Raw genomic sequence first — 22548 nt, forward strand, 5'->3', positions numbered from 1 at the left:
ACGAATTTCATCCTAGGAAGTTTTTTAACCTCACCGAATTATGTATTTGTAAACACAGATAATTGGCAGAGTTTTTCCTCCAGCTTAAACCCCAAAGCTAGGGTGGAATTTATTGACAAAGTCTTAGGTGAGTCCTAGTGTTATATCGAGTCTTTGTAAAAGTGGTTTGGGAATAATTTAAGCACATTTGGTTAAATTATTTTATTACAAATCACTTAGTCTACTAGATTATGTTGAGTCGCAAAAATGGGTAAAAATCATGAAGGTCTATATGTAAAGGTGTATTCCCCCTTTGAGGGTTGAATTAATTGTAATATCTGATGTAAAAATATTTTAGTGCATGGTCCTTAATACTTAGACACCATGGTTAAAATATTTGAGGATGGAAAAAATATTAATCGCCTCTAGTGTCAATTAATTAACTTTTCTAGCTAAATTAAATAAAAATCCTAAGCTAGAAAATTAATTAATTTTGAGTCTAAAATAATTACAAAGAAATTAATTTCTCTCCAAGTGGAAAATTCGTGGGTCAAAGAAAAGTCAAATTTTGGAGGCCCCCACTAAGGCAAAAATGGATATTTTAAGAAAACTTGAGCCCTTGGACCTTGGTGGTTGACTCAAAGTCAAACTTTTGAGGAAATTAATCCAAAATTAATTTTTGGATTACTTAAAAGTGGGTTTTAAGAAAATTCCGAATTTTTCCTCAAAATTAAAAATTTGACGGTGGAGATTAAAAGAAGATCAAGTTATTTTTTACGGTCGAGATTATTTTGACGAGGATCAAGCCAACTAGCCATTGTTTTCCACATGGAGGGATTTCTCCACAAATAGAAGTCATTTACTTCTATTTGATATCTTCGGATAATGTAACTTTTGTAATGCTGGTATTGAACCATTGCTCTGCTAGGAATGTTTCTATGTCATAATAGAAAGACTTTGGGGTTCAGTTCATGGTGTTCTTCTTCCATTGATATGCGGTAAGTGCTAGTTATGTGTTATCCTATATTGTGCTAAATCGTTTATATGAATTGTTATTTCATATGTCGGTGATAGGAGCATTCTATTGGTAAAATACATTTTTATCTTAGGTGATTTGATTCACCATATGACCTAATGATTTCACTTGAGAAAAATTATAGAAATCTGCAGGTATACTATCCCTTGGGCTACAAGTTCACAGACTGTGGAAAGAGCCAACTATGTTTAGGCTCCAGGATTTCTATATGGTATTTTAATTTTGCAGAAGGGTTTGTGGCCAATATTCTAACTTTTCTAAAAATACATTTATCCACTGCTATTATTCAAAATCTTTCTCCAAAATTTTAATTTGCAGAACACTGTATATTTGTAAAAGAAAATTTGTAAATTATTTCTAATCTATTTTGTTTTGCAACACTTGGTGTTTCATTTTTTATATATATTTGCGGTTTGGGAATTCTTTGATTCATTTGTGCAGGAGAACTTCAAAGTCATCAAAAGAAAAAACAATTGGGGTTTTGAGTTAGATTTGGGCCCTTGAGGGTAAGATCTAGTATCTATTGAATTTGTAGGTTCAGCGTTCAAGATTTTTGCAACGATTTTGTGGAAAAAAATTGTTGCAAAGCACCGAAAAAAATTTAGAGCCTTCCAACCCTAGTCGTCTCCTCCTTAGCCCCAGTTGTCCCTCTTTGGACCCTCTTAGAGGCCTTGGCCTCCATCCAAGGGACTTATCTAGCCTCTTGGAGGCCTCAAACTCCCTTCTAGAGAGACATTTGGCCCTCTAGAGGCCTCGGCCCCATAGCGGCAGCCCTTTAGGGCTATGTCGTAGCCCCTCAGGGGCATTTTCCCTTAGCCGCAGGCCTATTTAGGCTTGTGGCTACCTTTCTAGGGCTTTGTAGCCCTAGCCTCAGGCCTTAAAGGCACTTTCTTCCCTAGTCGTAGGCCTTAGTGGACTTGCAGCCCTAGCCGCTAGCCTTTTTTAGGCTTTTCCCTTCCATCCTTGGGGTTTTGTGGGGGTTTTGCAATCATTTCAGCCAAGTTGTGGGGTTTTGCAGCTATTCTTCAGCTAATTTTTGTGATTGCAAGCTTGTGGAATCATTAAAAACTATTTGGCACTGATTTATGGTCAGTTGCATCAAGATTTTTGAGTTTATTGGGCTAACACTTGGTTTTGCAACTTAACTAGCCTCTTGGGCTAGAGTTTCAAGGGTCAAAGTTGCCAAGCAAAGCCTCATCCAGCCACTAGTGCACTAGTTGCAGACATAAGAGGGATGATCTATTTGTTTTCAGCTGACAAATTGTGTTGCAGGCCATTGGCCCAAGTCTCAAGCCATTTGGAGGGCAACTAGTCAACAAACTAGGCCATTAGGTCCAAGGGATTGCCTCTTTCCCTCTTGTTTTTCATCTTTGCTTTGCTACAGCCATCGAATGCAGTCATATAACTCAAATTAACTCATTAAAATTGACTGAAAATCACCTAATAATCACTCATCCTAATTAGCTAATCATTGGAGCTAATGTGGCATTGAAAATTTTGCACCTTGTGGGTTTATTGAGCACTGAATCATTGATTTTCTGAGTTTTTCTAAGTCTGATATACATCATTTTGAAGTCTGATCTGAACATAATAAATCGGATCTACAACTTATAAGCAGTCTAATAATCATTGGTAATCATTGTAAATTTGAATGCATGAATTTTCTAGATTGTTTTGGGCATTGAACATTGTCTTTTCACTGCTGATATAATATTTCAGATCTCTGAATATAAGGTTGCAGCAGTAATAAAATTCATATAACTATCTGAAATTGGCTAAAAGACTCTTGCTATTCATAATTAATTATGGTTGAAGTGATTTGGGTTAAATTTTGGTCATTGACATCTATCATCATTCTTGCATCTGCACACGTATAAGTGCTCTAAGCATTTAATGTGATTAGCTAATTGCTCTAAATAACATTGTGGATAGATGCTCTAAATTTCTCATTGTCAATGGATAAGTGGACTTGTGGTTAATGGTTAAATTGGATGCTATCTTGTATCTAAATTTTTTAAATTGTAGCATTGATCTTGTTCTATTTAACACTTGAGCAATTGTCTATCTTTTATACAGGCAATATCTTCTTGAGTTTTAGCACTTTCTCTTGTGGTTGGGATTTCATTCATATATTGTTTAAGTGCTCTATTCAAAGATCATCTAAGTACTTGATAACATTAATCAAATCTCACCCTAAGAGCACTCACCATCTTGCATTTACATCTAGGCTTAGTTTTGCATTAATTAACTAACCTCCAAGCATAAGTTTGGTTGATAGACATATAGGACCACACTTCTTCTTTTAGCTTGTGAAGATAGACCCTCTCTAGTGGTTAACATGGTGACATTGCAGTCGTCAGAGCCCCAGTCTCTGCAACGTTGAAGGCATCAGGTAGTTAGATTTCAAGGAGAGGTATTGTTAACCAAGCCATTGCTTGCTTTGCTTGGACTTCTCTCTACAACCTGCTTTAGGGACTAGCCTCAAAACAACTGAGGATTAAAGGATGCATTTAGCTAGGCATATAATTAAAATAAACCAAGATTTTTCCATGTCAACTAGATTCTAAGACTTGCATATCGTATAGGATAGCAAAGCATCTCCGAGCAACAATTGCTCATCCAGCTATTTGGTATATAATTGATATAAAGCAAGTAATTGATTTCATAAGGCACTGGTCTCATGCAATAATCTAATCAAATCTCTAAAACTTGCTAAATCAACCAAGTGGCTAGGCCATTCAGTTGTGTCTCCCAGATATGTTGGTTGTCAATAAATCTCACATTCTCACCTTCTGTAGGGACTACCCCCCATAGCCTATTGTTGGGTGATAGTTAGAACGAAGAGGTCGAGGATCAGAGTAACATCCCCTGTCGTGTTAGTTGTCGCATCTTACCTATACATTTTGAGCGACAACATGTCAAAATTAGAAGGCTAGGGTCAACCTCAGTCAAAACAATCTTGCAACTCTCGGTCAAATACCTCAGTCAAGCATACAGTCAACGAAGGTCAACAAGCCAGAAAACGGAGTTGAATATTCAGTCAAATGAAGTCAAAGTTCTCCTACAATCTTCGGCCTTTCAAGACAGTCAAACCCTCAATCAAATAGATGTCAAATAACCCAAGCCAACAAAATTTAAATAGAAGAAAGAGGTTGGTCAACGTAGATAAGATTTTCCTTCAGATTCCTTCACACATGTGAGTTCACTCTATTGCTATTTCAGATCAGATGTGATGATGTTATGTGCAATGTGATGCCAAAATGAGCTCCAATGATACCTTATTTATATGGTGTTGAGGAGGTGACTTTCCACACATGTGGGTCCACTTGACCTTCTTGAGGTCGACTTAGTCAAACCCAAAAATCTGAATTTTCTCAATCGCTTGCAAATGAAAATGTTGACCGTAGCTACCCAATTTTTCAACACTTTCTAGTCTACAGAATTAGAATCGGATTTACTGTAGAAAATAAGCTAAATGTAGTGTACATGCCCAGAATACTACAGAAGAACTTTTGTAAATGATACTTTTATTTCAAAGTTTCTATTACAATGTTGCAATAGGATTTACACTTTTGCTTCCTAAGCAAACACTAGATAGACTCTGCCAAGTAGCTTCTAGCTAAACTCAACTAAATCTAGGTAGAACCCCCTTATGCCTCCCCCAACTCTTACAAATTTGTACATTTCTAGAAGTATTCTAATGGACTAGAATCTCAATAATAGGAATTTGGAGAACCAAATGTCTGAAGTTTGAACTATTACATCTCTCTGTGATTCTATTGTTGGATCAACAAACACGGAAGTTGGAAGGCCAAATGTCTTGATTCTTAAGACTTATTGCCACACAACCGCATTGTTCATCCTTCTTATATTGTGATTGTTCACTTCAATGGTGAACCTGTACCTAGTTCACCTCCCTTGCCATCAATTATTAGACTCAAGAGCCCCTGGCGTCTCTAGCTCCATTACCAGACCCCACCATCTCACTCATTCATTCCCTTTTAGCATGCCACTATTATTTTGTATCGTCCCACAGACTATTGAGTATTTTGTATAATATCACGGTCTCTTATATACATGTCGCCATAGCACTACCACTAGTTTCTTTCTCTCTATATGTATTTGTAGCATTTTTTTAGGAGATGCGCTTGCACTCCCACATTGTAGTCATACTGACTATACTCTTCTTCAGTCCCATTGACCTACTTTTGCACGCATCAATTGGACATTAATAAATTTACTTACTTCTACTATGACTTTACAAGTTGTGCCTTACTAATATCTTGTGACAGTCATTTTAGCTTTCCACAACCTTCATGTTGCGACTCTTTGCAGCTTGCAACCCCTTGTCTCCATGTCTTCAATCATCCCTCTGGAGCTCATACTAGTTGACAACCAGGATTTTGCATTATTCACAGCTTTGGCTCTTCTACAACCATGTCTTTCAGGGCTCAACATGTCTACAACCCTCTTCCCATATAGGTGCTACTCTTGCTTAGTTCTTTGCACTTGTGTGGCTTCTACAATCTTGATCCTCTTCGATCAAATATTTCATCGATTTAACAACCTTGCTCCTAAACAATAATGTCTTGTATAGTTTCCACAAGCATGTCTTGTGTAGCTTTTCCAAACGTGCTCTTCCACAATCATGCTTTTGACAACCTTGATCCTCTATAATCTAGTGTTCCACTAGGATGTGTCCCCTAGAGTGGGTTGCATACCCCTCATGCTTCCCACCCACCTAGGACAAGGGGACACCTACAAAAACGTTACCCACATCCCCATTTTGGGGGGATACAAGGAGACGCAGGGCCAAATGTTTCCCTAGTGTGGGGGATGCAATTCCCCAAAAAGAGTACTTCTAGGAGTCCCCTTCAACTTTGTCTAATAAACCTTAAAATTTAAAATATATATATTAAAAAACGACTAAAGGAAAAACAAAAAGACATAACAATTATAAAAACCTAAACTATCCCTAACTCACTCATTCAACTTATCATTTACCAAACTTACCTCTACTCAGCTTACCCTATAGCATGACTTATGAATTCACTCAGAATTGTTTCCTTTCCTACCCCGCAACGCGACTTACTAGTTCACTCAGAACTATTTCCTCTCCTCCCTTACGATGCTATCCAACTTACCAAGTTACCAATCCACTATTAAATATTGCCTTTTTCCCTATCCAACTTACCAATCCACAAGCAATGGCACTATTCGTCGTTCAACTCGTCACTACCCTATCTAACTTACCAATCCACGAGTTGTGACACTATTCACCATTCAACTTGTCACTTACCAATACCAAATTACCAGTCTGCAGACAGCGTTGCAACCTGAGTCTGACTTATCACTTACCAGTTCAACTTACAAAGTATAATCCTATTCAAGTTCGACTTACCAGTTTGATAGTCTTACAATCGATAACGCTATAGCCTAGTTGCCTATCCGACTTACCTCATTCCTACAAGCTACATTTATACCTTGACCAGGACCCTTACCTCATTATAGTCTTGACTCAGACCTCTCCTCGACCCTTACCTCCCATGCAACATTGATGTATGGTGCACCAATGTACATATTTCTTGTCTTGTTTGTCATGACGCATTATTATGTTTTTTTAAAAGATTCAGGCATTTTTTTAAGATCCTACCAATGTAGTTATTTCTTAGCTACCTTGTAATGGTATATAATAGTTACCAAGCTACCAGTTTTGACTCTTACCTCTCTGTTATATTTGTGCTCACTGCTCAAGTTTCAACTTTGAGTTGAAAATCGACTTAATACATGCCCCATGGAAACAGAACGGATCGCAGAGAAGACCCATAGGCCACATCAACGTGAAACTTGTTACCACGTTGCGCAATTGAAACTTCAAACTCCACAACCATGCAGCCCAAGCACAGTAGCACAAAGTTTAGCAGTGAGGAGGTAAATTATATTTTAAAATTTTATTGCTTGTTGTTTTTCAATTCTCTCATTTCCAAAATTTCAATGCTAAAGCCTAAAACTCAGCATTTTCCATTTCAGAACCACGTACAATTTAAAATTTAATCAAAAGCCCTCCCTGCAAGTCACCAAAAATAAAAATCAGCACATAAAAATTAAACCCAATGACATGAGTGATCACAATAGCAGCAACAATGCCACTAATACTAATAGTGAATATGATCCCCAAACAAAAGGTCAACATGGAAGTGCAATTTGGAACATCCCATAAATAGTGAATGAAAGCCAAGGTAGTAGTGTTACTTTTAGTCCATCCCCATCAAAGGCATTGGCACAATATGCAAAGGAGACATTTAATACGAGCAAACCACTTCTTTTATTTGCTACCAAAGGGGTTGGCCCCTCAACCAACCCAAAACCAGGAAGCAAGAGAGGTAGGGCACGCCATAAGACATGAAATGCATGTGGCCATCCTTGGGTTGGGGGTTGCAGTCGAATCAGAATGCATCTTTTGGGTGTAGGTGGCAAAAGAGTTAATGCGTGTACAAAAATAAACTTGCTACAAAGATCAAAGCTTCCAAGGATGCAAATGGAAACAGATGCAAAGGGCACCTTCTTGAGCCAAGATGTCATGGCCCAAGCTTATCAAAACGAGGAATAAGCTAGAAGTTACAAAATAAAATCAAACGGAAAGAAAACCATGGGCCATATGCCTCCACCATCTCCTGTTGGGAGTGGGATACCTTTATCCAAACATAAGGGTTCATATTCTTGTAGTGGGACCAACTCTTGCAGGGATGTATGGTAAAGTAAAACATGATGATACAAATGATTCCATTGGAAAATTTATTTTTTCCAATGGCATTCCTTTCCATGTTAGTTTCTCTCCTATTACAAGGAGATGGTCAAAGAAATTGCAACAGCAAGTCCCTCATATGTGATCCAAAGTGAACATAAGTTGAGGACAATGGTCTTAGAAAGGCAATTGGCCAATATTTCAAAAGGAAATGATGAGGCAAACATGGATGAGGGAAGGTTGTTCTATTGTTATGGAAGGGTGGACAAACATTGTCAAATGCCTACTCAATGTTGCACGAAGCGGGAGCGAAGCGGAAGCGCGAAGCGGAAGCGCGGAAGCGTCATTTTCCAAAAATCTAGGAAGCGAAGCGTCCGCGGAAGCGTCTGCTATATATATATATATATTTTTATATTTTTTTGCATTTATACTCAAAACAAACATCCCAAATACCAAATTAATTGTAGAAGACATGAAAACATGCATATTTTTGCATAAATCAAGATAGATATGGCATCCATGATTCCATTGTAGTTACTAGTATGTACAACAATCATCTATATTCTAGCTATTACAAACATACATCAAATTTTTAAGCGGATATACGAATCTCTGTGGCACATTTTGGTTAAAAAACCGAAGTTTGCACTTAACACTTCGCTTTGGTGCAACCATATACTACATATGGTATAACAAAGACCCGACAGTGACAAGGCCTTGTGGCATCAGATATGATATAGTCGTAACCATATGATAAACATAAGCTCAATTGAACCGACAGATGATATGTTTGAGTTCCGCATGGCATATATTTGATAACTTTGGCATATGCATTATAACCAAAGTCCGACGGTGCGCCATCCGTGATTGGATATGACAATTATAAAAAATGTAACCTTGGCATATGAGCGCATGAACTCCGATAGTTATGTAACTCCCCTCAGTGGTGTGGCAAACATTGACGGTGTAATATTACTCCGACCCGTGGCATATATCAAATATAACCAAAGTTTGACATAGCTCCCTGCGGAATATTCGTGATATACGATTTGACTTTGGAATATGGTGTTGCCGTAAAATTTCTCCACGCCGAGTTTGGTGGAGATTCCTGTGATATTTGGAGTGTTGCTAACCAACTCCGGAATGCCAAATATAATGAACCAGCGGACATATAAACCAAAGTTTAGACATACTCCGCCATATTGACTTCGCACTGAGTTTCTGCTATCCATGAGTTTCAAGCATTGATAACATTGTCTAATGGTTTAGCGTGGCTGCTAGGTTGGCGGGGCTCCACCAATCCTTACCCCCATTAGCATTACAACAAAACTTTAAATAAGACTTGTGCGTCACCATAAATAAAATAAACTCATAGCGGATGGTAAGCGGATATTCCAGGAATCGTTTCAAAAAATAGGAATCGCGCTTCGCTTGGAGGTTCCGGAACGCTTCCGTACGGGACGCGATTCCGGCTTAGGATCCGGGGGGGGGGGGCGATTCCTGCAACTATGTGCCTACTTATCAACATCATAGTTACTTGCCAAGAGAAGCCTTTCTTTCTTAGAGCTATTGATGGTTCTAGAAAGCACAAAGATGCAACTTTCCAATTTGAGCTTCTTCATGATGCCATAGAGGAGGTTGGGCCTACAAATGTTGTACAGGTTGTGATAAATGCAACAGTAGTGTGTACATCAACTGGGTTAATTATTCAGAGTAAATATAGGCATATCTTTTGGACCCCTTGTTGTGTGCATGCACTCAACAATGCAATTAAAGACTTGGCAAAGTTTAGTGGGTATCTAACTTGGTCACAGTTGCAAAAAAATGTCCAGATGTTCATTTGCAATCACCACACCTCCTTGGCCATTTACAGGTCTCACGCGAAGAAGGAATTCCTCAAGCCTACAAACATCAGATACACTAGCTATTTTCTGTTATTTGAGAGGATGTTGGAGGCAAATTCAACATTGTAGGCCATGGTTGTGGTTCCAGATTGGAGCATGTCAAAAAAATCCAAAACAAAGAGGGGGAAGAAAATCAATGTTTAGATTTTGGATAATGATTGGTGGACAAATTTGGTTATTTCGCGTCACTCTTACGTCCTATAGTTGAGGTCATTCGCTACACTAACGCAAATTCTCCTAGTCTCAAAGAAATCTATGAGACTTTTGATAGTATGTTCAATCAAGTGAAGGTGACCGTTCGTGAGAAAGATTCTGCCTTATAGTTTTATACAACCCATACTTGATGCATTATTCAACGTAGGTGGGATCAAATGAATACACCTTTGCACATGGCAACATATGCACTCAACCCAAAATAGTATGTGTCAAGGACTTGCAGAATTCTTCCCATTGAAGATCCACAAGTCAAAAAGAGATTTCAAGTTGCCATTATAAAGATGTATAGTTCAAAAGAAGGGAGAAAAATTAGGAGACAATGGATGCAATTTGCAAGTCTCAATGGTCCCTTCAGCAAGCCAAATGCAAGGGAAGATCGTAATGACTTAGTCCAAGATGACCCCATTGGTTGGTGGACCATGCATGCGGATAATGCTCCAAAGATCCAACAACTTTTTATTTGCTTATTGCCGCAAAGTGTTAGTTCCATTGCAACAGAGAGGAATTGGTCCACATATAGCTTCATTCACTCCATCAAGAGAAACAGAGTTTGCTCTAGGAGCAGAAAGCTAGTTGCAATGCACAGTTCCCTATGCCTTGCACATAAGAAGACACTAGAGTATTGGAGGGGACCACCTACATGATGGGATGTAGATCCAAAGGACGTTGAGCAGATAGATGAGGAGGATGGACCAAATGAGTTGCAGTATAGTTTGGTTGGCATTCCATTGGTTTACTAAAGAGAGAAACTTTGACTCAAATAGTGACATTCCCAGTGATGGTTCTAATGAGTTCGTGCAACAGATGGATGTAGAGGACCAATCAATGAGATTGACTCCTTGACATTGATTCTACTTTCAATGCTCATTGTCCATTTTTAATTTTCAATTTTAACTTTTGAGTCTTGACTCTAGATATCAATGACCTACGATTGTTTCTTTGACTCGTCACTCTTTACTATTTTTGAGTTTGAATTATATCAATTTACTATTCCAACCTTCAAACTTCAATATCTACTATAATCTTGATGCAAGGGCATCCCACTTCCAAGTCAAAATGTATTTTGACTAGAATAGGGATCTTTCATTTACCAAGGGAGTTGGTACCCTAAATGACTGAAATTGTTTAATTTGATATATTTTCCTAAGTTTCTAGAATAATTGTACAAAAATTATTTAAAGTGATGATTGATGTAATCAGATCTACTCTTTAGGAGAGATCTCGACATTATTTGGGAGAGTTAGAGAAATTTTGGGGTTAGTTAGATTCCTTGAGGATTAGTGGATCTAGGAAGTCTAAGATAGGATTTTGTTGAGAAGATTATGGATTTGAACTTGAATTAGTTAAAAATCCTATTTTGTATAAATGTAATCAATTTCGTGTAAGTAGTGGCCAGTGCATAAAAGAGAGATGTGAGAAGAGTTGAGAGGCATAGAGACCGAGAGTGACCACAAGGACTGAAGGGGGACAATTTGTTGTAAATTGTATCAGGCTATTGTGAGCGGGCTCACGTGGCAACCGACAACAAATCAAAAAGGGATTATGAGGAGTAATGGACCAGCCCGGAAGGTTGGAGCCCAGGCAGTGCGCGAAATACACAAAGAACAAAAGGTCAGGCATTTGAGATATGGGCCTTTTATGCACTTGGTTATAAGGCAATGTTCCAAGGTATCGAAAGTCAAGATAGGAGTTGGGAAGAGGCCACGGCATTATATATAAGAGACTACGGCTACAATGTAAGCCCCATCCATTATTATATATGTAAAGCCTGACTGCGGGTGTATTAAATTGTGACTATAAATTGAAGGCAGGGGACCAAGTTATTATATATACATTATAGAGGGCATATGTTTAAATCAGTTGCGCACCTGTATAAAGTTTGCATAAGAACCAAATTATATATATATATATATAGGGAGTCGTTTGACAAAAAGAGTCGACCCATTATAGAGATAAAAGTTGTGGTTTGGAAAGGCTACAAGTTTTTGAAAGGCTTGCGCTGTGAGATGTTATAAAGGGTTACACCCTCTTCTTAAAATCCTCCCACCACAATTTGGTTTTACAATGGATTTATATCCCGAGAGTTGATTATACAGGATTGAAGGAAGCACCTATAGAAGATACCCTGGGTACTGCTAGGATTGTGGGTTGTTTGGGTCAGGAATTTGGCAGGTCTCAAATTGTACCTACATCAAATCTATTTTGCTTTCAATTTAGATTCTAGAATGATTAACAATGAATTTAATTTTTAAATCAACGTAGATTCTAGAATGATTAACAATGAATTATGAATATGGATCAATGTATTTCATTATTGAATCTCATGGTGTATGGATGAATGATGTATGTATCAATATGAATGATGAGTATGGATCAGTGTATTTCATTATTTAATGTAATTATGTATGGATCAATGTACTTATACTTTCATTATTGAATATGATTTCAATTATATATCCCCTGTCCCTAGGTCTTGGTAGAACATAGCTATAATCATCTCTCATATGGCTTCTACAACCTTTCTCCTTGGAAACCATGCCTTGTGTGGCTTATACAACCTTGCTCCTCCACAATCAAGTGTTGTGTGATTTTTTAGAAACCTTGATTTTCTGCAACCACGTCTTAATGTGTTCGACAACCTTACTCCATCTCAACCATGTTTTAAGTGTGTTCCACAACCTTGATCCTTCTCAACAATGTCTTTTGAGACTTCTGCAACCTTTCTCTTCAACAATCATGTCTTGTGTGACTTATACACCGTTACTCCACAATCATTGACCATATGTGGTTTTGGCATACCTACAACCATGTCTTACATGTCTTCTATGTGCTTTGCCATCTTGTGTGGCCTCCCTATGACCAAAAATTTGTTCTTTTGGTGTTTACTTCACTACAACTCTACCTTGTAGGGTTTCCAATGTTCACACCCTGGATTTGAAAAATCACTATATTCTTGTACCACAATTTTCGTTGGGTCGCAAGTTCCTACATTCTTATGACACAAGTAGCCTTCTATTCTGCAAATTATATCTTGCATGTATTTTGAGTAAACCAATCTCGATCCTTGCAAGACTCATTGCAAGCAACTTTATGTCTTTTATATATTTTTCCAATTTTCAATGTTTTGTGGGGTGGCTTTTATGTGTCTACCACCCAACCCTACGAGATCTACAACTTAATCTGTGTTGCAATTCTATCCAATTTGCAATTCTCTTCACTTATGTGTGCCTTTTCAACCTCACAAAACCAATGATGCAATATTTTACTCAAAACCTAAGATACCGGATTCGTTCATACCCCCTGGCGAATCCCGAATCGGTCGAATCCGACACGATTCTGGTCGGATTCGTGTCCAAATTGAAGGGCACGTCATGTCATTTTCTGACACGTCGTGTCACTAACGTGCCGCAATTTTCCCAAATCGTGTCACGATTTTTGTGTGTGTCCTGTCTTTTTGATTCATTTTGCTAGGTTTTAAACGGCTTGGTTGATGGGTATGCAAAGACAGTTGGTGCAGCAAGTTGTGTTGTTGCGGCGAGACAAGGAGCGGACTCTCAGCGCTGAGCGAGGAGAATCGACCTGTAACCCGTGGACAGACAAATAAAAATAATAAGCATCTGTAGTGGGATTGATTGAAGTGCGGATCAAGCTAGACCCTCGATCTACGAGGTCAAAGTCATGGGTAATAGTAACTGACATTTGATCCACATCAAACCAATCCAGCCGCGTTTTTCGTTAATAGAAATAGATTTTGGGAACAACTTTTCTTAATTAAGTTTGGAGATCATGCTAACATAGATTAAGCAATCGTAAAACGAAAAAAGAAGGGAAAATAAAGGGGATTGCAGTCGACCAGGGATCAAGCCTGTAGGAAAGAAAAACGTAATGAAAATTAATTGGTTTGAACAGAAAAGAATTGAACTGAATACTGACCACGAAATGGGCGAGATTGACCATGGTCCAGGCGGTGTCAGCAGTGCATCTAATTAGAGAGAGTACGATGATCCATGTGAAGACGAGTATGAGAATGTAGGCCGTCCACACGTCGGGATACTTAAAACATGATTTTCTCTTGTTGAAATTCGGTGGAAGCACCACCTGCACGTACAGGATCCCTAGCCCGATGTTCGGGAAGCTCAAAATATGTATTGGTTCAGATCTAATTTTAGTAAAACATATGTATTTGGTTCAGGTTTAATTTTAGTAAAGCATATGTATTGGTTCAACTCTAATTTTAGTAAATATAAAGAGAGTAAGGAATATGATTGTTTTTAGCAACTTTGAGGATGATTTTTAGTTTAATGAATTTTAATGCAATATATATATTTTTTTATAGTGATCTAGTATTTAACTTTATATCTAACATCACATTAGATATAGCATGTTACTCATTATATCATTAATTAAAATTTGTATAAGAAATATGCTAATATCTAATTTTTAATGTATATATATATATTAATAAAATAATATATAACGTGTCCTATTCCGGGGGTCAGCGTGTCCCAAATCCGACACCACGAATCCCGAATCCTACGTGTCCCGAATCCCCGTGTCAGGTGACTTAGCTCAAAACACAAGACTTGATTAGAAACACAAGAACTCTATAATCTTTGAAATTCAACATATATATTAAAGCAAAGAGAGGGTATATAAAGAAAGACGGAAGACTTTCATATATACCACACTTGAAAGAACTCCATCATACACTAATTTGTTTTCTAAATGGGAACTAAGCCTACATGAACAAATGAATGGACAAACACTATATAAAACAAATTTGTATTAAAAGGCAATATGGCATTTCAAGACAACATCATGCATAATCTCTCACAAGAGCCTATGCTTATCTAGGGGTCCAATTCATGGGACCCCACTTCAGTTTGTAACAGGCACTCCAACATCAATTCAACGAGTGATATGGTTCCCTTACTCGTCATAACAGATAATATTTCTAGAACCATATATAGGGCATCTTGTCTAAGATACACCTCTTGGACACAATCATCAACCCCTTCATGGTTTCTAGGTCCAAGAGATGGGTACACATTGGACTAGGATAGAGAGATTCCAAACCCTCCTCCTCAGGCATGTCATTTGTTGCAAACAAATTGTTCCCTAGAACATTGTTTGATCGGAATTCAAGCCCCGTCATTCATCATCAAATTGAGAGATGGCCTTATTACCACAACTTATACATGGGTAAACAGTAGATGCATGCTCTTAAGATCCCTCTTGGTCAGTTTCAAGTGGGGTCCCACCAACTTTAGGTTGAGATTGATCACCACATTCTATGAATGGATAGGGTTGCCAATTATGTCACTCATAGGAGACTGAGACGAAGGAGCATCTACTATGAGATCAAAGGGATATATCATTCCCTCTATAAAAGTGCAAGGAACTCCCTCTCCATTTTCTCTAGTTGCCCCAACTAGAGGTACCTCACTCTCTTCAGGAGAGAGGTGTTTGGGCAGATCATAGTCTTTGTGCCCCACCCTAGTTGAATCCTTTAGGAGGATCAACTCATTATACCCGAGTGTGCCATCTAATCAAGGCAACAAGTCACAGCAAAATGTCCATGCCATTTCAAAGTTCAAACCAATGATACCTCGGTTTCGCTCTCAAATAACTCCCCACCCCACCCCCACCCTGCACAAATGAGTTAGTGGAAATCCTCATAAAGCTTATGGAGTTGTCAATCCAAGCCCCAAGACAAACACCACCAATTTATCAGAGAAATCAACTCTAAGATGTCCTAGAACCGGGTTCCACCTTTTCAAATCACCAATATCCAAGCTCAATTGAATATCCAATCTTCCATCTGAAGTGTCTTCCCCATGCCCTTGATGCTAGGATAGTTGGGCTTCCCCACTCTTGTGACCCCCCCATGATCATGCAACCAAACCCCCTCAACCGTAACTACTCCCTCAAGGACATTATCCATTAGTGCATTGAACCTTTCATAGTGATTGATGACTATGACGAGGATCCTTCCTCTCAATACCATCACTTGGCCTTGACAGCTAGCTCCAACATGCCTTGGCATCCTCTCTTTTCTACTTCACCAAGATTCAATTTCAATCATTTCCTTCATACTTGTACCTTCTATTATAGTTTCGTTTAGCTAAATACCAAGGTTCTTAACTTCATCTTCTTTTTGATAGTATTGATATAGGAATTGCTTTCACATTCCCAATTTGTACTTTACACTAGATGTACTATTTTAGTCTCATTGACCTACTTTTGTGCTCATTACTTGAACATTAATAATATTATTTTATCTGTCTTATCAAACATGTACAACAAATGCCAAGCCTGCTCATCAAGGAAGAAAAGTTCTAGGCCTGCTAGGGAAAGTCTGAGCATATAAACGTGTCTAGAATTGTTTTCCTAGGGAAGAGCCTCTTTTAGAACTGGCAGAGTACAACTTAAAAAAGCATTATGAGAGTGGCAATAGCATGCAAAGAGATATCGATGATCCTCGGTCTTAAGACTGAATTTCAAACACATATAGGTCTTTGATCTCATTTAGAATATGTACATTTGCTAATAATAGTGTAGAACTTCCACAAAATTATTGACACAATAAATTCTATGGAAATGTCAAGAATCCACCCATGTAAGATTCTGTCACAAAAAAATGAGACTCATTTTTTATGCAAGTGTATCCTTGGTCTTGTACCATCTATATGTCACTTTGAGTATATACCTCTCCCACCTCCCCTTTGTTTGTGTTTTGCTGTGTCCTTATCTTTGGACAGAATAGTACAAAAAGTTCTATTGGAATTGCCCCATGGACAGAGTAGCTTTTTAAGGTCATGCATCCAAAACTTCTGTAATCCTAATTATAAGCTACATGAAGAAAGAAATTGCAAAGTATTGAATTTTAAAAATAAATAAATAAATCTTTATTTCTATAGCTGGGACCTCATACCCACATGCTAAGAATCGTGTATCCTATGGATATTTCCACACGCAAAAGAAACTAAACAAAATTTATATTTAGCATAAAAGCAGGGTTCACAAGGCCAGTTATTGCGTAACTCTGGAGTAAATATTAAAAAAGTCGGCATGGATATAAAATGAACAAGAAGGCAATAAAACGACAACCAAACCCTGATGATCTTCTTGTTTTTCAGAAGATGGCTTCTGGCTTGGGGAAAAAACATTCTATGTTTAACACAATTATTTTTAAAAAAATCAATATAAAGGACAGAACATATCTGTGAAAAATTCAACAGAAACAAAGACCTCTTTAGCATTGTTAGAAATGGTAGCATACTGCCTCCATTGTATCCAAAATGGAAAACCATGTAGAGAAGGGACATACACAAAGGAAATTCAATGGTGCAAAGACCACAAGCAATTCAAACTTCGTTTACAAGAATGGCATTAGTAACATAAGACATCTGTAGCACAGAGAGGGAGAAACACAACATACCGCATCCAATGTAGAAAACCCACCCTTAGAACAAGCCCGTACAAGTGGACTCAAAGATGAGAAAGGAGAAAATATCTCTAAGTCTTCATCTGATTCAGGATTGCTGTATGCAGATTCAAGTTCCTGTAAAGCACGGAATGCAAATTTAAGTTCACCTAATGCTGCAAAAGCATGTATCTTTGCAAGATATGATTCCACGCTTGGCAGCCTCTTCTGCAGCAGAGATCGTATAAGTATCTCCCATGCTGCCTTTAGAAGAGGAGCACTACAAGTCCTGGCAGCTGTTCCAAGTGCAGCAATTGCAAGGCCTTCATCAACTGATAGTAAAACAGCTGGTCGAGCAGACTTGCCTCGAGCAATCCATCGGGCCAAGAATTCCAGCCCATAATATGCTAACTTGCTATGGTCTGCCTCCACTGCAACATCTGTGATGTATGTGGACAAGCTCCAAGGTGGACACAACGCCTTGTTCTGATCCATTGCCTAAAATAATGAGCAAGTAACAATAGCATGCAACTCAGATAAGCCCAAAATTATCACTTAAAATTACAATGAAAACTGACAAAGTTGCAGCAATTAAGATAGCATAATAGCATAGACATTAGCAGCTGTGTACCTTACATCTCTCTATAATGGACATCAAAGTGTCCAATCTGCCCGCGTTTACACAGGCCCGAACACAGTCACTGAACACGCTAGTTGACAGCGTATAACCAGATTTCAATGTTAAGTCTAGAAATTTCAGTGCTGGATCAATTTCATCTACAAGGAATAGTAGGCCAAGGACAAGGTCATAGGATTCCTCATCCGGTGAAGCCTCCTCCCCTGTCTGTATCATCCTGATGTCAATGAATCACAACAATTGTGCAAAGAAACTGAGAACATAAGAACTCAAGCTATTAAAACTTACAAATTAGTAGATAAGATAAGAAAAGGTAATATAATATTATTAATGTCCAACCAATGTCCACAAAGGTAGGTCAATGGGACTATTGAGTACTATAGTGCCAATGCATAGTGGGAGCACAGAAAACAGCTCCTAAATAAAGCAAGAGGTATGAGATATGTTGGAATAAAAATGTATGTTGCTAAAAAGGAAAAATTTCAAAGCATTGCAGATAGTATAATTATATAGTATCAGAATTAAACTGACTTCAAACAATTTTTTATACAGCTATTAGATAGTGATAGTTTCAAAGGCATGATGTTTTGTCTGATAATATCAGATGTTGGTATTTCCAGTTTACCATACAATCTTTCTTGCATATTCATGCCACAATTAGAATTTGACACTTTCAGGTTTCCTGTTCTTAAACAGCTAAACTCTCTATCATTAGTAATTACCTTTATCAAGTCTATTATTTCTTAGAAAATGTAATTGCACACCTTGTAATGAAATTGTTTTTGCATGCAAAAACCAAAGAAAAAAAGTAATGTTGTGCTTAAATTGGTTAACATGATAATTTCTTTGTCATATAGGAGACACTTGGGATTCATAAAACTTAAACATATTTTGATGTTATGAACACATTCCCAGAATTAGAAGTTTGCATCTAAAATGGAAATATGTTATTGGACACTATAGCAATGTTGTTTTTGATTCAAGAATAATTATAACCCATATTCAGCTCCTCACTGATTATATGTCTTAAGTTTATGAAAGAAAATGTGAAATTATTTCCCAGCTGAAATGTTGTTAAATCCTGAACCTAGCACATGGCAATTAGTTCCTAGCAGACTATCATAAAGCTATTGAATAAATACAGAACTAGGTTCTTAACACAAATATTCGGTGGAAGCAAAATTGCAACCAATTTCAATCACATGTGACACTTTCAAATTCCACCCAATCAAATCAGTTCTTCGCTAAACCTTAATCAGAACCTACCTAGGCTGCCATCTTAGAATAATGGCCGCACTGAGAAATTTACAGTTACGACATACTCTGATATTATCCAGTTGATCAGGCCCTAGATCTATCCTTGATCTCCTTGGCTAATATGGGTCTCCTATGCTGCACCCTTGTACCTTCCTCAAACCCAGCACACTTGAGTATCATGCTTCTCACTTGAGAAAATCCCTCTCTCAATGGCTTGTGCCGTTGTACAGTGTGTCTTTCTCCTATCCTTAGCCTTGCTTTTATAACTTTACATTGAGCTAAATCCCTAACCCTAATCTTCAAAGTGATCTACAACAGAGATTAAATCTCACCTCACTTGAGATCAGCGGTTAAGATTAAAACATAGTCACTAAAATAAATACTTTACTCTTCCTAAGCTTCTTTAGCTCAATAGCCAACATAATTAATTATGTGTTTTTCCTAAGTTAAACTTAGGCTATGTTACATTAGCAACTTATTCATACTTGAGCAAGTGTCCTAAGGAGACTTTGGGCGACTTCTACATGCCTAGACACTTCGGCATGTACAAAAATAATTGCCCAAGCTACAAACACCACCAAGCCCTCTTCACGAGGGAGGTACTTCTGCCACCTGGAACTGCATCCACTACCTTGGTTGCTCACTCTAAACTGGAAGCCTTCCTTGCCATCTAGTTTGTAATCATCCTTGAAGACTTGCTCCTTTTGGACATGTTGCTAGAAGCCTCCTCCTCCTAAACATCTTGTAAGGTCATCTCATACCAAGATACCTTCTTGACAAACTTGAAGGGATCTGTTGATTGCTCCTCCCCACCTGAACCTAGAGGATGACTCCCTCTAAACTGCAGAACCTTCGAAGCATCTCGTTCCTTATTCTCTATCATTGTTCTGCTTCTTGCCATTGCTCAAATAAGTTCACCCATTAGCCAGTACAAGTTCTTCTCCCTAGCTCTAATGGCGTGGTCATCATCTGAACTAGATCCCATGCGTCTAATCAATGCTTGTCGATCATGGAATGCTACACCAAACCCCTTCTCTATCATAGACACCCCATATGTCTTTCACTTCCAACCTACCTCCTGACTCAAGCTAGAGTATCGTTGTTCCAACCCACTTCACTACAAGTTTGGTATCAACACCAAACTCCACATGCAACTATGAGTCACATTCTCTTACACTATCAAGCAGAGCTCGTGCTCCTATCCTATGTCGTTTGGTTCCACTATCTAGTAGCCACACACCATTTGATATGGTGTTTGAGGAAAGGTAGGAAACAAGTGAGAATTCAGTTTCAAATTTCTTAGCAAACTCTTCAACCTAAGTTTTCCTCAATGCAGCTACAGTTGATTGTGTACCTTTTCTACCCTTCTCCCTCTCTAGAGACTGTGAAGCATAGTATAATATCCTGAGACAAACAAAACACTTCTTTAGTTATGAGCCTAATTCCTCACTTTGCTCAAGCCTTTTCCCTTGCTCTTCACTGTCTTACTGACAAGAGCCACGTCCTCATCATGTTCTTGCTTGTTGGCCATGACCTTTGACTACACCCTCATCTCCTCCTGAATGTAAACATCTCATAGCCTCTGAAATGAGGGATGGTTATCTCGAGCACAAACTCCTTTGATCAATAGATTCCATGTCTTTGGGAAGCCGTTCAACACAACATTTACTAACTCTACATCATCCACATTACCCCACTATTGCAAGCTAATCACAGATCTGAGTGATACTCATCCCATAACTCGTCACTATGTCAAATCTAGTCATCTATGTAGACTAGGGCTTGTCCCTCAACACCATTTTCCTATTGACAATCTTACTCTGGTATAAATCCACCAAAGCATCAAACATCTCCTTGGCTGACTTCTTCTCGGACAAGTGAGGGATCAAATGGTCCTTCATCGCATCCAAGAGTACCCTTTGTGCCTTTATCTCCCTCTTAGCTAGGGTGGCCTTCTCCTTGGCATCTGTCAACTCCAAGATCACTTTATCAACAATCTTACAGAGATCATTTTCCTAGAGAACTAGGGTGACCCTAGCCTTCCAAGGCAGGAAATTTGAGGCTTTGTCCAATCTGTCTTCAAACTGAAGACCTACAGTAGTCATCTTAACTTGATCTTAACAAAAAAAATGCTCCTATAAGAACCCACATCAAAAATTAATCTATTATCACTTTGTGGATGCAACCTGCTAGTTGTTACTAGCTCTCAGTTTTTGTCGACTCGTGCTTGTCGTGACAAATCGCCTGCCCAGTGACTCTGCACCCACTCATACCCATTATAAACTTACTAGTGGTTGATCTATGCAGTTTGTTGGCGGCTCTTGTTGCCTCTGCACTAAAAAGCCCACAAAACCCAACTGACCCCTATGTTCATGTCCTTGTTGAATCCCGCAGCCACTCTGTGTTGGAAATGTAACTAGTTTCGATCTTCATAATTATTGTTGTACTCATTTCAATATGTATCTTATGTAACAAACAAAAGAAGAAAAGAAAAAAGGTTATTATTTTAAAGCACGGGTTTCATGCTTCTTATTGATGGTCTTCTAGGTAAAAGGATTTTCTTCATGCTTCCAGGGTTTTTTAGGTCATTGGATATATTATCATGAGTCAAGAGAGACAACATCATGTTTATAAGACCCTTTTGGGCAAGATGTAACTTGTAAAAGAATTTATTTTGTGTCTAGAAAATCCTAGAAACCTCCAAAATACAAGTAGGCCCTGGCAGATACAAGTTGGCCTAAAGGAGGGAACTCGATTCCTTGTGTTATCACTGAAAAAATTTCAAAAAAACAATTTGGACAACTGGTATGGTTTCAAAGTTGTAAGTCAGTCTTGGTCAAGTCATTTCTATTGTTTTATTTAAGGAGTCTAAAACATAAGATAGAGTCTTGTTCCCTTTGTTAAATATGGTCTTGTTTTACCCACCATTGGTCCCACATTTATTCAAAGTGTCATGTGTTAAGGCTGTTTCAAAAATTACATGCACTACGAAATCAACTAGGAGTTTTCGTAGAGCAAACTCACAAAAATACACTGTGTGCGCTACGAAATCAGGGATTTGTTCCAGATTTGGTCTAACTGTCTTTTCCATCAGAATTCGTTAATTTTTCATCACCATGTGTCAGTCCTTGAACCATGCCTATCACATGCAGCCATTCATTCTCATTATTAGAGTCGTTAGGAATCTTGGTATGCTTAGGTTGCAAGTTTCAAAAAGAGCCAAGTATTCATAGTTATGATTTAGGTTTGGGTTCATGCATGAGGAGCATATTGACAGATGTTCAATTTGAATTCTTTGAAGATCAAGCGAGGCAGCTCTCAGTTTCAAATTCAAGTAAGGCAGTGTTC

General features: G+C 38.2%; 1 protein-coding gene across 2 annotated transcripts in view; it reads right to left on the reverse strand.

The window, feature by feature from the left end:
* Positions 1–22548, reverse strand: part of LOC149141276 (Tetratricopeptide repeat (TPR)-like superfamily protein) — a 159311-nt gene that overhangs the window by 59163 nt on the left and 77600 nt on the right. For both annotated transcript variants that reach the window (XM_089447215.1, XM_089447216.1), the window contains exons 2-3: positions 17938–18160; positions 17322–17804 (exon numbers count right to left, since the gene is read on the reverse strand). In XM_089447215.1, coding sequence (XP_089303341.1) covers positions 17322–17804; positions 17938–18160 — 706 coding nt within the window. The remainder of the gene's footprint in view (positions 1–17321; positions 17805–17937; positions 18161–22548) is intronic.

This window comes from Pinus tabuliformis, chromosome X (assembly GCF_031772625.1).
Source record: "Pinus tabuliformis cultivar Carrire ecotype Pingquan chromosome X, CPIR1, whole genome shotgun sequence".
Lineage (NCBI taxonomy): Eukaryota > Viridiplantae > Streptophyta > Pinopsida > Pinales > Pinaceae > Pinus > Pinus tabuliformis.